The 17,836-nt window shown below is 38.2% G+C and overlaps 1 protein-coding gene across 9 annotated transcripts in view; it reads right to left on the bottom strand.

Moving 5' to 3' along the window:
* Window positions 1-17,836, bottom strand: part of FILIP1 (filamin A interacting protein 1) — a 222,941-nt gene that overhangs the window by 62,928 nt on the left and 142,177 nt on the right. For all 9 annotated transcript variants that reach the window (XM_070225147.1, XM_070225144.1, XM_005596796.4 and 6 more), the window contains exon 3: window positions 1,060-1,233. In XM_070225147.1, coding sequence (XP_070081248.1) covers window positions 1,060-1,233 — 174 coding nt within the window. The remainder of the gene's footprint in view (window positions 1-1,059; window positions 1,234-17,836) is intronic.

The raw sequence follows: 17,836 nt of genomic DNA on the forward strand, positions 1-17,836 counted from the left end.
CACAGAGGGGAGCCCAGCAAACAGGCTTTTCTGGGTTGCTCCCTGTCCACCACCCGGTTCATGTGATGCTAAGCTGACAGCTGCTTCCTGAGACAGGTTCTTTTATCTGAATTCTTTTAGGCAGTTAAAGAGGAGTAACAAGAAAAACTTTCTGAGTCTTTTCTTCCTTAAAAAAAACCAGCCTAAAATAATCCTCATGTTAAAGAGACACATTTTGAAGTGGCAAATTTTATTCCCCTTCAGCACACTCTATGATGTTTACACAATGATGAAACTGCCTAACAATGCACTTCTCAGAATGCATCCTCATCTTTAAGTGACACGTGACTGCCTCTGTGAATTTTTTTACATGAATTTTGAAGAGTCAATATGGCTAGATTCATCAACTGGTTCCCTAATTCAGCATCGAATTTCTACTACAATGTGTGTGTATTTTTTACATGTAGTATCATAGGTAATTATAACAATAGTCAATAGTTCCTAATACAATCTGACACAAAAATGACGAGATCTAGCCCTATTAGACCTCTTTTCTCCTTAAAGAATTGTCCTAAGCATTCTCTTGGAATTTTGCCTCAACCACTGTATTTTAGCTATTCACGTGAGACCATTTTAATTATGACAGAGTCTATAAGATACCAAAACACAGTGGTTATCTAACCATAAATATTAATCACAAAATCAGTTTTTAATTTTAGGTTACCAATTTGATAATAATCCTGTCTACTCAATGCTAAAACCGATAAGCACTTCGAATTTTTACACGTCATCTCTTAGAGAAATAAAAGAATAACAGACTGCAAAAGCATGTAACTGTCATAATCCCAGGAGAAATACATTTCAGGCTGTAAGTAATATTTAAGGAAAAGCTTCTAGAATTCTTATCATTGAAATATATGCACTATAATTCATGAGTTATTTAATTACACTTTAATTCTATATTAGTGAATCATAAAAATTTTACCCTTAAAAAAATGTGAAAGCATGTAAAATGGAAGAATGCAAAGCTATCACTCTGATGTTCCCTTTTAGGGGGACTTCTTGGTGTCATAGTTTTACCTCTGAGATTGGTTTCTCATAGACATCTTCTCCTATGGACTTCTCCTGGGCTAGGATGGCATCTCGGTGCAGGACCCGCAGCACTTTCTCTGGCTCTGCAGACCCGTAATGAGCCTCCAGAACTTCAGGCTTGGTTTTCTCGGTCTTCAGCATGTGGATCACATCTTCCCTGGCCTGTGGCGGAAAGTGCAGCGAGGTCAGATGGTTGACAACATAAATCACATGCCAGGCTCACGAATCGACACAGAGCTTGTTGAATACATCCGCATCTCTTCAGGGCTATTGGCAAATTCGCTGGGTGTTCTGTTCTTATTTTTTACCAAAAGCAGATTGGGAAGCAGACACTCTGCTTCAGGTTGCTAGGAAGCAGGCAAGCAGAAAAAGGGTTTGTGCTAATATTAACTACATAAAAATTGCTTTATCTAAGAGGTGATGATTCTGAGATGGGGTAGGACTAGTAGCAGGGATGTTGAAACATGAGTCCTCCTGGGGTACTTACCCCGTTTCAGTGCACATAAGGTCAGTGACTCTAGTTTTTATTTAGGCTCTCAATGTAGCGTTCAAATCTGATTTAAAATAAAACCCTGCCCTCCCTGTCCTCTTTATAACTCTATGTGTAATTAACAAAAACAGCCTTTATTAGTGATTTCCTGTTTCCCAACAAGTGATTCATTCTGCACAGAAACACATGGTTGGAAACTCACATGGTGCTGGGTTGGGCATTTCAATCTAATGTATCCACACTGAAGGTGAAATTTAACCCCTTTAGTATACAGACTGCCGCTCAGATGAGTCAGGTTGGTGGGGTCACAGATGTTCTGTTGGTTTCTTAGCAAAACTTTAGCCTCTTGTTGAAGCCCTTCAGAAAACCACATAATTACAGGTTTTCTGTCTTATTGACTATGGTCCACATCACAATGCAAATTCATCCGGATGTATCTTCTACTGCTTAGTAGTGATGATCTTTCTAATTACAATGGAGCTGACATTTGCTAAATGTGCTCCCATCTGGTCACATACAGGTTTTTCCAGTAAAGGAGATGAGTATGAAGTATCCTGACTTCTTTCCAACTTGTACTAAAGAACAAACTGGTCGTCAAAAGAGTTTCAGTCTGCAACAATGGAATAGTTTTCCCCTGTGTTATGCAAACTGTGGGTTTGAAATTATAAATCTGGCTCATTATCATGGTATTCTAAACATGGGAGCCAACTAGTTAGCCCTGAGATAGAACCATTATAAAGTTTGTCTTTCTTGAGATTTCTCACTTTTATTGCTTTTCATAGTCTCCAAATTAATCTAATTCAGATGGCTAAAAACTAACTTATTACAGAAACGTCAATGGACTGGAATTTGCAGATTTTTCCCATGTTGTCTCTGCCACATATATATGTGCTCATTTCAAGACAAAAATGGAAAATATTAATTTTGAAGAAGCTAGTGGTTTGGAATTAGTGAGAAAGTTAAAGTCAGAAAATAGTTTAATGGAAAGGCAGTGTGTCTCCAAGCAGGGTGAAAAGACAGTACAGAGGCAGTGTCAGGCTAACTCGTACAGTTGCTTTGTGCAAATTAGTAAAAGGAGCTCACTTTGTCCAGGAGATACAGCCCTGAGTCAGAGTGCAGATTGCCTAGCAAGCAAAGAGTGGGCTATAATTTCAGGCTCTACTTATCCCTTCTGCCAGGCACCTCTGTGCAAGGCATAACTCCATACCTGTGTATGGTGGCCCTGTGCTGAAGGAGCCTAAGGTATGTCAATTGTTACTGGTCTTCAGGCAGGAAGCGCTCCCTGTGTTCATTTACACAGGTGAATGTACATGGCCCCTTCTAAAATAATGCTTCTCAGATCTGACTGCATTGGCATCACCTGGGGACTTAGAAAAGCCCAGCGTCCACGCCATCCCAGACCAGTAACACCCAAGTCTTCAGGAGAAGGAAATTTTAAAACTCCCCGGGTGATTCCAGAGTACTGTACCACACTAATGGTCAAGAGGCCTAGCAACCACACTGAACGCAAACCCTTGGCATCATCCGATCTAAACGTCCCCCTTTCAGTGCGTTTCCTGTCTCCCACATCTTCACGCACACTTCCTCTTACTGCTCATAGAAGGGCATCATCACCTTACTCCGTTAGATCACTCTCCCAGATGAGGGCGACCTTCTGCTTTGGCCAAAGCTGAAGGAGAAAAAGTAGTTTTGAAAGAAGAAACACAGGGCTGCGAATGTAGTAACGTACGGAACAACAGGAAAGGAAATTTAGAATTGCAGTTGAAAGTGAAAAAATGGTGACAATGGAAGATTGGCGAGCTAGAAGTCTCCATTAACAGGCTACTGTCTCTTCCATTTTTACGTCAGATGAAGTAAAGTCAGTTTTCTAAAGTTCTCGTTTTAACGTGTGAATTCTAAAGACTTGGAGGGCAGATATAGAAAGTACTGTCTTTTGTGTAATAAATTGAGATGTTGAGTCATCACAAAATGTAAATATTTCAAATCGTCTGTTCCCTGCTCTCTAAAACAGAGTACAGTAGATCTTAAAGAAAAGAGTGGAATAAAAGCAGAACTCAAAATCTTCAGAAAGAAAATCATTACAGAGGCTTAGAAAATAGACTTGATCATATAGCACTTGGGTAGTGGAAAAAAAAAAATTGAGAGACCAAAAAAAAAATGGCTTCGAAGATAGAAACTAAAATATTGGGTAGTGAGATTAAAGGCTGTTTTTGTTCTGTTCTATTTGCTTATATATATTTTCTAAATTTTCTACAGTGAATGTGTAATTCATTTTATAAAGAGAAACAAAGCTGTACTTTTATAAAGGAAGAAGAAATACTTCACCATTCCTATTTCACATAAATGAAATAAAGAAAAGCAATGGAACAAAAAGTTCTCTCTTTTTCATGTGCTCAGTGCTGAGGAAGCTGCCTTCATTCTGGCTACAGACAAGCCTGTGCTTAGTGTCTCTGGGGATTAACACAAACGAGGACAGCAAACCCAGACTACCCAAATGTTTATTCGATACTCTGTTTTTGACATTGTCTTGATTCCTTTTAGAATTATTTCAAACACAGCAGTGGAGCCTCACAGAGAGCAGTCGCTGAGCCGAGGAAGTGAACTGAAGATAGGGTGGGGTCGAGATGACCGGTTTGCCACCCAGTGCTTTCTCCGGTTAGTCACATTCTGACATTCTGACGGGACAGCCGAAGGAATCCCAACAGAACTGCTTCCATGTGGCATTTCCATAAATGGCATTCTGAAAAAACGTTTGTCCCTAATTGTAGATTAAGGGACAGAAAGAGGCTCTCGAATGAAAACCAAATCAAATAATCTGAGTGCATAAATTGCACTGCTAGTTAGCATAAGTTTATGTGATCTGAGCATAAAGGAAATGAAGTAAATCTTAAAGCTATCAGGCAAGTAAAAGTTTGAATTAAAACATGGACACAAGGGGCCGGCCCAGTGGCGCAGCAGTTAAGTGCACACGTTCCGCTTCTCAGTGGCCTGAGGTTTGCCAGTTCACATCCCGGGTATGGACATGGCACCACTTGGCATGCCATGCTGTGGTAGGCGTCCCACATATAAAGTAGAGGAAGATGGGCACGGATGTTAGCTCAGGGCCAGGCTTCCTCAGCAAAAAAAAAAAAAAAGAGGAGGACTGGCAGTAGTTAGCTCAGGGCTAATCTTCCTCAAAAAAAAAAAAAAAAACACCAAAAAAACCATGGAAACAAAATTCACAGCATGAAATAGTAGAGTGAGCCCAGCTTTGAAGAAACTCAGAATTTGTTTCCAGTCCCAGTTGTGCTGTGTGATTTGTACAAGTTGCTGACATTGTTTTGACCTAATTTTATTGTCTGAAATAGGATTATAATAGCTTTTTTAGACAATTGTTGTTGGGATGAAATCAGATAGAAATACCTAACATCCCTAGTATGGAACTTGGCACACAGTAGGTGCTGAGTCGACAGGGACAGTCCAGCATTAGATGCCTTTTTACTGCATGGGAGGAAAAGGAGTTTTGTAAGGTATAGTTTTCCCTAACAAAATATAATATTTAAGACTGATATAGTTTAACTTTCTAGGAATTTCACAACTCACCCTTAACATTCTTTCAAAAAGGAATTTTTAAACCCTTTCCAAAAGTTATTTAATCCCCCTGACTTAGTTTCCTTGTCTGTAAAGTGGGGACGCCAACCCCTCTACATGGCAGGGACTGTGCAAGGCTCTAACAAGATAATGTAAATAGCTTTTAAAACTGTAAATAGGTAGCTATTTCAGTTTCGGTTTAAAAATATTTAAGTATTGTTGGTATTTATCTTCTTGACCAAATCTTCCTAATTCTCTTAGAAGAAAACAGCTTCTTTTGTTCCAGCTGATGGGAAACGCCTATTTCTTCTCTCCCTAGGAGTGTGCTTATGCTTGAACCGTATGAATTGTGAGGGGCTACACGTACTACACACTTCATTCTGAGTTTAATTACCCTAGACGCTAATTACCAATGAAAAGAGGTTACAGTGACGTAACACTGTGCGTTACGTATTTTGACCCACACTTTGATCATGAACTCACTAAAAGCTTTTTAATTACTATAATAATAAGCGTGGAAGGAATATAAATGTTGCCTTTCAATTGTCGTTATCTACAATCGTTCCGTATAGTAAGTCCCTCACTAATATTGTGGTGTTTGTTTAATCAATGGGTTAAGCAAGATGACTATGTGATCGCAGTAAACTTTCCCACTACTTTAAACATATGATTCAGTTGATGTAAATAAGATCCTACATTTGGGGGATAAAAACGCTTTATATCTCCATTTTGAGAACCCAAGTTGGTTTTGTATAAAAGAAAGAAATTCAACCCAGTGAAAATATCCTTCAAATACGATGGAGAAATAAAAACTTTCCCAGATAAACAAAAATTAAGGGAGTTCATTGCCACAAAACCTCCTCTTCAGGAAATCCTCAGGAATACCCTCATTCCTGAAAAATCCAAAAAAGGAAAGGGGCTACAAAACCAAGAGCAGAGGAGATAAGTAGAAGGACAACAACAGAGAGTAGCAGCTCTACATCAGAACAGATTAAACCATGGGACAAGAAACAAAGGAAACTGAAGAAAACCGGAAAACAAGACACAAAATGGTAGTGGTAGGCCCCCACATCTCAATAATCACTCTAAATGTAAATGGATTGAACTCCCCAATCAAAAGACACAGAGTGGCAGGATGGATCAAAGAACAAGATCCAACAATATGCTGCCTCCAGGAAACACACCTCAGCCCCAAAGACAAACACAGACTCAGAGTGAAGGGATGGAGAACAATACTCCAAGCTAATAATGAACAAAAGAAAGCAGGTGTCGCTATACTAATATCAGACAAGGTAGATTTCAAAGCAAAACAGATAAAGAAAGATAAAGAGGGACAGTATATAATGATAAAAGGGACTCTCCACCAAGAAGACATAACACTTATAAATATATACGCACCCAACACAGGAGCACCAAAATTTGTAAAGCAACTCTTAATAGAACTAAAAGAAGACATCAACAACAATACAATAATAGTAGGGGACCTCAACACACCATTAACACAAATGGACAGAACATCCAGACAGAAAATCAACAAGGAAATAATAGAATTGAATGAAAAATTAGACCAGATGGACTTAATAGATATATATAGAACACTTCATCCAAAAACAGCAGGTTACACATTCTTCTCAAGTGCACATGGAACATTCTCAAGGATTGACCATATTTTGGGAACCAAAGCAAACATCAATAAATACAAGAGAGTTGAAATAATATCAAGCATCTTTTCTGATCATAATGCTATTAAACTAGAAATCAACTACAAGAAAAAAGCAGAGAAAGGTGCAAAAATGTGGAGACTAAACAACACGCTTCTCAACAAACAATGGATCATTGAAGAAATTAAAGAAGAAATCAAATTTTATCTGGAGACTAATGAAAATGAGAACACGACATACCAAATCATTTGGGATGCAGCAAAAGCAGTCCTAAGAGGGAAATTCATCGCAATACAGGCTCACCTCACTAAACAAGAAAAAGCTCACATAAGCAACCTCAAACGACACCTAACAGAACTAGAAAAAGAAGAACAAACAAAGCCCAGAGTCAGTAGAAGGAGGGAAATAATAAAAATAAGAGCAGAAATAAACGATATTGAAACAAAAAAGACAATAGAAAGGATCAATGAAACAAAGAGTTGGTTCTTCGAAAGAATTAACAAAATTGACAAACCCCTAGCCAGACTCACCAAGAAAAGAAGAGAGAAATCGCAAATTAATAAAATTAGGAATGACAGAGGAGAAATCACAACAGATACCAATGAAATACAAGAGATCATAAGAGAATACTATGAAAAACTATATGCCAACAAATTGAACAACCTGGAAGAAATGGACAAATTCCTAGACTCCTACAATCTCCCCAAACTGAATCAGGAAGAAATGGAGAATCTGAATAGGCCAATCACAAGTAAGGAAATAGAAACGGTAATCAAAAACCTCCCCAAAAATAAGAGTCCAGGACCAGACGGCTTCTCTGGAGAATTCTACCAAACATTCAAAGAAGACTTAATACCTATTCTCCTCAAACTGTTCCAGAAAATTGAGAAAGATGGAGAACTCCCTAACACATTCTATGAAGCCAACATCACTCTGATCCCCAAACCTGACAAGGACAACACAAAGAAGGAGAACTACAGGCCAATATCACTGATGAACATAGATGCAAAAATCCTCAACAAAATTTTGGCAAACCGATTACAGCAATACATCAAAAAGATTATACACCATGATCAAGTGGGATTTATACCAGGGACACAGGGATGGTTCAACATCCGCAAGTCAATCAACGTGATACACTACATCAACAAAATGAAAAACAAAAACCACATGATCATCTCAATAGATGCAGAGAAAGCATTCGACAAGATCCAACACCCATTTATGATAAAAACCCTCAGTAAAATGGGTATAGAAGGAAAGTACCTCAACATAATAAAGGCCATATATGATAGACCCACAGCCAACATCATACTCAATGGACAAAAACTGAAAGCCATCCCTCTGAGAACAGGAACAAGACAAGGGTGCCCACTTTCACCACTCCTATTCAACATAGTACTGGAGGTGCTGGCCAGAGCAATTCGGCAGGAAAAAGAAATAAAAGGAATCCAAATAGGTAACGAAGAAGTAAAACTCTCGTTGTTTGCAGACGACATGATCTTATATATAGAAAACCCCAACGAATCCACAGAAAAACTATTAGAAATAATCAACAACTACAGCAAAGTAGCAGGGTATAAAATTAACGTGCATAAATCAGTAGCATTTCTATACACTAACAATGAACTAACAGAAAAAGAACTCAAGAACTCAATCCCATTCACAATCGCAACGAAAAGAATAAAATACCTTGGGATAAACTTAACCAAGGAAATAAAGGATCTATACGATGAAAACTACAAGACTTTCTTGAAAGAAATTGGCGATGACATAAAGAGATGGAAAGACATTCCATGCACATGGATTGGAAGAATAAACATAGTTAAAATGTCCATACTACCTAAAGCAATCTACAGATTCAATGCTATCCCAATCAGAATCCCAAGAACATTCTTCACAGAAATTGAACAAACAATCCTAAAATTCATATGGGGCAACAAAAGACTGCGAATTGCTAAAGCAATCCTGAGCAAGAAAAACAAAGCCGGCGGAATCACAATCCCCGATTTCAAAACATACTACAAAGCTACAGTGATCAAAACAGCATGGTACTGGTACAAAAACAGGTCCACAGATCAATGGAACAGAATTGAAAGCCCAGAGATAAAACCACACATCTATGGACAGCTAATCTTCGACAAAGGAGCAGAGGGCCTACAATGGAGAAAAGAAAGTCTCTTCAACAAATGGTGCTGGGAAAACTGGACAGCCACATGCAAAAGATTGAAAATTGACCAGTCTTTTTCACCACACACCAAAATAAACTCAAAATGGATCAAAGACCTAAAGATTAGGCCTGAGACAATAAGTCTTTTGGAAGAGAATATAGGCAGTACACTCTTTGACATCAGTTTCAAAAGAATCTTTTCGGACACTGTAACTCCTCAGTTGAGGGAAACAATAGAAAGAATAAACAAATGGGACTTCATCAGACTAAAGAGCTTCTTCAAGGCAAGGGAAAACAGGATTGAAACAAAAAAACAGCTCACTAATTGGGGAAAAAATATTTACAAGTCACTTATCCGACAAAGGGTTAATCTCCATAATATACAAAGAACTCACACTGCTTAACAACAAAAAAACAAACAACCCGATCAAAAAATGGGCAGAGGACATGAACAGACATTTCTCAAAAGAAGATATGAATATGGCCAATAGATACATGAAAAGATGTTCATCATCGCTAATCATCAGGGAAATGCAAATCAAAACTACACTAAGATATCACCTTACACCCGTTAGATTGGCAAAAACATCCAAAACCAAGAGTGACAAATGTTGGAGAGGTTGTGGAGAAAAAGGAACCCTCATACACTGTTGGTGGGAATGCAAACTGGTACAGCCACTATGGAAAACAGTATGGAGATTTCTCAAAAAGTTAAAAATAGAAATACCCTATGACCCAGCCATCCCATTACTGGGTATCTATCCTAAGAACCTGATATCAGAAATCTCAAGAGTCCGTTGCACCCCTATGTTCATCGCAGCATTATTTACAATAGCCAAGACGTGGAACCAGCCTACATGCCCAGAAACTGATGATTGGATAAAGAAGATGTGGTATATATACACAATGGAATACTACTCAGCCATAAAAAAAGACAAAATTGGCCCATTCACAACAACGTGGATGGACCTCGAGGGTATTATGTTAAGCGAAATAAGCCAGTCAGAGAAAGACGAACTCTATATGACTCCACTCATAGGTGGAAATTAGTATACTGATAAGGAGATCTGATCGGTGGTTACCAGGGAAAAGGGGGTGTGGGGGGAGGGCACAGAGGGGGAAGTGGTGTACCCACAACATGACTAACAAAAATGTACAACTGAAATCTCACAAGGTTGTAAATCATCATAACATTAAAAAAAAAAGAAAGAAAGAAATTCAAAATGTAAGAAGTTCATGATTTTTGTCATTCTAATGCATGTAAGGTGATATCTTAGTGTAGTTTTGATTTGGGTTTCTCTGATGCACAGCCATGATGAACGTCATTTCATATCCCTATTGGCCATCCATATATCTTCTTTGGAGAAATGTCTGTTCATGTCTCCTGCCCATTTTTTGATTGGGTTGTTTAATTTTTTGTTGTTGAGTTGTGTGAGTTCTTTATATATTATGGAGATTAAGCCTTTGTTGGATATATGACTTGCAAATATTTTTTCCCAGTTAGTGGGTTGTTTTTTGTTTCAATCCTGTTTTCATTTGCCTTGAAGAAGCTCTTTAGTCCAATGAAGTACCATTTGTTTATTCTTTCTATTGTTTCCCTTCTCTGAGAAGACATGGTGTCCAAAAAGATCCTTTTAATACTGATGTCAAAGAGTGTACTGCCTACATTTTCTTCTAGAAGCCTTATGGTTTCAGGTCTCAGCTTTAGGTCTTTGATCCATTTTGAGTTTATTTTGGTGAATGGTGAGAAAGAATGGTCAATTTTTATTCTTTTCCATGTGGCTTTCCAGTGTTCCCAGCTTTCCCAGTTTTCCCATTTGTTGAAAAGAATTTCTTTTCTCCATTGTATGCCCTCCGCTCTTTTGTTGAAGATTAGCTGTCCATAGATGTGTGGTTTTATTTCTGGGCTTTCAATTCTGTTCCATTGATCTGTGCACCTGTTTTTGTACCAGTACCATGCTGTTTTGATGACTGTAGCTTTGTAGTATGTTTTGAAGTCAGGGATTGTGATGCCTCCAGCTTTGTTCTTCTTTCTCAGGATTGCTTTAGCAATTCGTGGTCTTTTGTTGCCCCATATGAACTTCAGGATTCTTTGTTCTATTTCTGTAAAGAATGTCATTGGGATTCTGATTGGGATGGCGTTGAATCTGTAGATTGCTTTAGGTAGTATGGACCTTTTAACTATGTTTATTCTTCCAATCCATGTACATGGAATGTTTTTCCATCTCTTTACATTGTCATCCATTTCTTTCAGAAAAGCCTTGTAATTTTCATTGTATAAGTCTTTCACTTCCTTAGTTAAATTCACCCTGAGGTATTTTATTCTTTTTGTTGCAATTGTGAATGGTATTGTGTTCTTGAGTTCTTTTTCTGTTAGTTCGTTATTAGGTATAGAAATGCTACTGACTTACGTAAATTGATTTTATACCCTGCAACTTTGCTGTAGTTGTTGATTACTTCTAAAATTTTCCTATGGATTCTTTGGGGTTTTCTATATATAACATCATGTCATCTGCAAACAGTGAGAGTTTCACTTCTTCCCTCCCTATTTGGATTCCTTTTATTCCTTTTTCTTGCCTGATTGCTCTGGCCAGGACCTCCAGTACTATGTTAAATAAGAGTGGTGATAGAGGGCATCCTTGTCTTGTTCCTGTTTTCAGAGGGATGGTGCTCAGTTTTTGCCCATTGAGTATGATGTTGGCTGTGGGTTTGTTATATATGGCCTTTATTATGTTGAGGTAGTTCCCTTCTATCCCCATTTTGTTCAGAGTTTTTATCATAAATGGCTGTTGGATCTTGTCAAATGCTTTCTGTGCATCTATTGAGATGATCATGTGGTTTTTATTCCTCAGTTTGTTGATGTGGTGTATCACGTTGATTGATTTGCGGATGTTGAACCATCCCTGTGTCCCTGGTATGAATCCCACTTGATCATGATATATGATCCTTTGGATGAATTGCTGAATTCAGGTTGCCAAAATTTTGTTGAGGATTTTTGCATCTATGTTCATCAGCGATATTGGCCTGTAGTTCTCCTTTTTCATGCTGTCCTTGTCAGGCTTTGGTATCAGCGTGATGTTGGCCTTGTAGAATGTGTTAGGAAGTGTTCCATCCTCCCTAATTTCTTGGAATAGCTTGAAAAGTATAGGTGTTAAATCCTCGCTGAAAGTTTGGTAGAATTCCCCAGGAAGGCCATCTGGTCCTGGGGTTTTATTCTTTGGGATGCTTTTGATTGCTGTTTCAATCTCTTTCCTTGTGATTGGTCTGTCCAAATTGTCTGCTTCTTCTTGACTAAGCTTTGGGAGATTGTAGGAGTTCAAGAATTTATCCATTTCCTCTAGGTTATCCATTTTGCTGGCATATAGTTTTTCATATTATTCTTTTATAATCTGTTGTATTTCTGCGGAGTCTGTTGTTATTTCTCCTCTTTCATTTCTGATTTTGTTTATTTGAGCTTTCTCTCTTTTTTTCTTTGTAAGTCTGGCTAGGGGTTTGTCAATTTTATTTATCATCTCAAAGAACCAGCTCTCTGTTTCATTGATCCTTTCTACTGCCTTTTTTGTTTCAATAGCATTTATTTCTGGTCAGATTTTTATTATTTCTCTCCTTCTGCTGACTTTGGGCTTTGTTTGTTCTTCTTTCTCTAATTCAGTTAGGTGTAGTTTAAGATTGCTTATTTGGGATTTTTCTTGTTTGTTAAGATGTGCCTGTATTGTGATGAGTTTTCCTCTTAATACAGCTTTTGCTGTAGCTCATATGAGTTGGTATGGCATATTATCATTTTCATTTGTCTCCAGATTTTTTTTTATTTCTTCTTTAATTTCTTCAATGATCCATTGCTTGTTTAATAGCATATTGTTTAGTCTCCACATCCTTGTGTCTTTCTCAGCTTTTTTCTTGTAATTAATTTCTAGCTTTATAGCACTATGATTTGAGAAGATGCTTGTTATTATTTCAATTTTCTTAAATTTTTAGAGGCTTGCCTTGTTTCCCAACATATGGCCTATCCTTGAGAATGTTCTGTGCGCACTTGAGAAGAACATGTATTCTGCTGTTTTTGGATGGAGTGCTCTATATATGTCTATTAAGTCCGGCTGTTTTAGCTTTTCGTTTAGCTCCACTGTTTCTTTGTTGATTTTCTGCCTGGATGATCTGTCCATTGATGTGAGTGGGGTGTTGAGGTCCCCTACTATTATTGTGTTATTTTTAATATCTTCCTTTAGGTTTGTTAATAGTTGCTATGTGAACTTTGATGCTTCTGTGTTGGGTGCATAGATATTTATAAGTGTTATTTCTTCTTGATGAAGTGTCCCTTTGATCATTATATATTGGCCCTCTATGTCTCTCTTTACCTGCCTTATCTTGAAGTCTGTTTTGTCTGATATAAGTATTGTGACACCTGCTTTCTTTAGTTTGCTATTAGCTTGAAGTATTGTCCGCCACCCCTTCACTCTCAGCCTGTGTTTGTCCTTGGAGCTGAGGTGTGTTTCCTGGAGGCAACAAATTGTTGGATCTTGTTCTTTAATCCCTTTTGCCACTCTGTGTCTTTTTATTGGAGAGTTCAATCTGTTTACATTGAGGGTGAGTATTGATGCATGAGGGCTTCATGCTGTCATTCTGTTGCTCGTTTTCCAGTTTTCCTGTTTCCTTTGTTTCTCGTCCTGTGTGTTTTAGCCTACCCATTGACTTCTGCAATTTCTTATGCTGGGTTTCTTATATTTTTCCTTATTTATGTTTTGTGTCTCTGTTCTGCTTTTTAGTTTAGTAGCTACCCTGAAGTGTCTATTCAGAATCTTGTGTATAACATAGTCCATTTTCTGGTGGTCTCTTACTTACTTAGCCTAGACTGTTTCAGTCCCTTTCCTCCTCCCATCCTAAATTATTATTTTCATCTCTTATTCCAACTTGTGTTGTGAGTTTGTGGTTAGAGTAATAAGATTGTCTTTGCTTTGGTGATTTACTTCCCTTTATCCTAATGCTATAGTTGAATATTTGCTATCATATTCCAATTATATCTATTTATCTCTCTACTCTGTGTTTTGTGACCCCTTTCTCCCTTTTTTTGTTTTTTCAGGTATGAGAGCCTTCTTGAGGATTTCTTGTAGTGGAGGTCTTGTGACTATGAAGTCCATTAGCTTTTGTTTGTCTGGAAAAGATTTAATTTCTCCCTCATATCTGAAGGATATTTTTGCTGGATAGAGTATTCTTGGCTGAAGATTTTTATCCTTTAAAGTTTTTAATATGTCACTCCAATCTCTCCTAGCTTGTAAGCTTTCTGTAGAGAAATCCACTGAAAGACTGATAGGGGTTCTTTTGTAGGTTATTTTCTTCTGCCTTGCTGCCCTGAGTATTCTTTCTTTGTCATTCATTTTTGCCATTTTTACTACTATATGCCTTGCAGTAGGTCTTTTTACGTTGACAAATCTAGGAGATCTGAAATCTTCCTCCACACACATTTCTCTCTCAATCCCTAGATTTGGGAAGTTCTCTTCTATTATTTCGTTGAGCACACTTTCTACTCCATTTTCCTTTTCCACGTCCTCAGGAATTCTGATAATTCTTAAGTTGCATTTTCTCATTGAGTCAGCTATTTCTCTGAGATTTTCTTCAGTTTTTTAAATTCTTAGTTCTCTTTCTTCCTCTGTCTGGAGCCATGCAGCCTGTCTATCTTCGATTATGCTAATTTGCTCCTCTATGGTGTCTACACAGGCATTCAGGGAATCCATATTCTGTTTTATCTGATCCATTGTATTTTTCATCTCTAGTATTTCTGATTGATTCTTCTTTATAATTTCAATCTCTTTTGTGAAGTAACTCCAGAACTCCTTGACTTGTTTGTCTATTTTTCCCTTTACCTCATTGAATACTTTGATGATAGCTATTTTGAACTCATCTTCACTTAGTTTACCCATATCCAAGTCCTCAGAACATACTTCTGTGTTTTTATTGTTTTCCTTGTGGACTGGAGCTTTTATAAATTGTTGGATGGTAGAGGAGCGGTTTTTGCGCATGATGGTAGTATTCAGTTGCAGTTACAGCCTGTCGCCACTAGATGGGGGTCGAGAGCCACATGTTCTGAACCCTCTGCCTTCAGCTGCAATGGTGGCGCACAGCGTGGGTTGGGGGAGGAGGGGCACTTTCTCTTGCACACTGACCTGGATTCAGGTCAGCTCTCACTCTCTGGTCTCCTGGGGCCCTGGCTTGCTGGGTTTCCCCATGTGAAAGCTTTCCTCTGTTAGAGGGTTTCCACTGCATGGCGGTGGGAGTCCTGGATGACCCCGGATGCGTGGCCCCTCCCCTGCTCCTTCCCGCACTCACAGCAGCGATCCCAGTCTCTACAGGAGGGAGTGAAGATCTCTCCTACCCTGTTCTAGCTCCTCCAAGGGTGGCTCCAGCCTCTCTGCCTTCTGTTGTTTGGCTGCTGTGGGTCTCTGATGATTTCTGTTATTAGGATTTTTTTTGGTTGGAAAGCAGTTGCTCTTTTTGGTTGTAATTTGGAGGGGAGAGGGTACCAGGAGAGCTCAGACCACCATGTTGCTGACATCGCTTGGGATTTTTTAATCTTTAGGAAAAAGGCCATAAAGAGTATGAAAGAATGTTTGATTCTTATGCCCATGTGACATAGCTTTTTCCACACTTCTAAAATGGGTATGTGTACAACTCTGGGAGGACAGGGTGGAATCAAAATGAGTCTTGGAGCCTCCAGTTAAACATGGAGCATCCTCCTGAAGCACTCAGATTACTTAAAGACTTGGGAGTAGGTGATAAATAGTTTAAAACTCTTTGAAAACATTAATACAATTTAAAAATTCACCTGTATGTTTAGGACAAAACACAAGACTTAAGACACATCTGCTTGAGGCGGACAGCTTGGGACAGATTTTTAGATGATGCAACCACAATCCCCAGCATGGTGATCCACTCCCTTAGGTTGAGAGGGAGCATGTTCAGTGGGAAGTTTGAGAAGCCCGCCCTTACCTACTGACACTGCACACCTCAAACAAGGCACTCCCTGCCAAGAGCTGCTGACCTTAAATGGGGGATGCATTTTGAGGAAAGAGTAAATCTACTTCTGTGCTTATGGAAGAATCAGAATGTCACAATTCCTGAAAACTATCACTTCTTTATATCATTTAGTTAACTACCTAAATATGGTCCTATTGCTTCAGTGAACCAAGGAGCCCTAGAAAAAAATGCTCCTGCAAGATCGATGCATGCCCATTCTGTGAATGCTTTCCCATTCTGGGAACTCAACTCAAGATCCTGTATCTATTTAAATATGGCAATCTTTTAGTTTCCTTGCCTATTTATTTCTTAGGTTGTGAGCTGCTTTGGGGACAGGGACTGTGTATAGAGTATCTACTAAGAGTGCCTGCCCACATTCTAGGCACTCGGTAAATATTTGTTGAAATAAATAAAAGTAAAATTAAGTGATGTGAAGTCAGAGAGGCATAAACTGGAACTAAAAATCTCAGAACTACTTAGCCTTGTTTAAAACATCTAAACAATTACATTTTGTCAATTTCTACTCCTTCATCTGACATTCTTGTCTACAATTTAGGAGTCACTTTGTTCTTCTTAAGTTTATTCCAAAAAGAAAATATGTAAACTGAATAAGGAAAAACAGTACATTCCACCAGAATGTTGCAACAGGAATTGGACTATCATTAAAACTCATACAAATTGAATCATACTATTTACCCTAGCTAGGTAAATGTGAATTTTATAAATGTAGTGGAAGAAAAAAGCTATGTAACTTATAGTGTTATTAGCTATTACTATAGAAAATAAGCCTACTTTTTTTCCTAAATTTTGGAAAGCAAAGTTAACATGATTAGTAATACAACAACATAAAGAAGAAGATTCAGACACGGTTAGTTTAAAGGGCCATTGGGGCTAAAAATGTGTCTTTTGGTTTCTCTGGAGAAATTTCCCTTCACAACCATAGGGCCAATAGTAGCCTAAAAGTCTCTATATAGCTTGTTCATTGAAGACCATTCCTGTCTAGCACTTCAGACTGAATATCATCCAAAAGAAATCTTTTATTAAAATATCACAAGCAGGTGCTATTTTTTCATGTTAAAACTCGCTTTTATTATCTCCATGATAGTTTGAATTTTTAAAAGTAAAGTTCTCAAAATTTCAATGATGTTTTTGCATCATTGGAAATGTTTTTGCATTGATGGTTTTGCACCTTTTAGAATGGTCCATCCTAAAATTCATATGGAATTTTAAGGGACCCCAAATAGCCAAAATAATCCTGAAGAAGAACATAGTTGGAGTTCTCACACATTCTGATTTCAAAACTTACTACAAAGCTACAGTAAACAAAACATTGTGGTACTGGCATGAAGACAGACATACAGACTGGTGGAATCAAATAGAGAGCACACAAATAAACTCTTGTGTATATCGTAAGTGATTTTCAACAAGGGTGCCATGACCTTCAATGGGGAAAGCACAGTCTTTTCAACAATGATGTTAGGAAAACTGGATACCCACATGCAAAAGAATGAAGCTGGACCCTTACCTTATCCCAGATACAAAAATTAGCTCAAAATGAATCAAAGACCTAAACGCAAGAGCTAAAATTCTTAGAAGAAAACAGAGAAAAAGTTCATGGCATTAGATTTGGCAGTGATTTCTTGGATACAACACCAAAAGCAAAGGCAACAAAAGGAAAAATAGACAAATTGAACTACATCAAAACTAAAAACATCTGTATAAGGGCAAGCCCAGTGGCACAGGGATTAAGTTAGCATGTTCCGCTTTGGTGGCCTGGGGTTTGCCGGTTTGGATCCCAGGTGCAGACCTATGCACTGCTTATCAAGCCATACTGTGGCAGGCATCCCACATATAAAGTAGAGGAAGATG

This window comes from Equus caballus, chromosome 10, assembly GCF_041296265.1.
Source record: "Equus caballus isolate H_3958 breed thoroughbred chromosome 10, TB-T2T, whole genome shotgun sequence".
Classification (NCBI taxonomy): domain Eukaryota; kingdom Metazoa; phylum Chordata; class Mammalia; order Perissodactyla; family Equidae; genus Equus; species Equus caballus.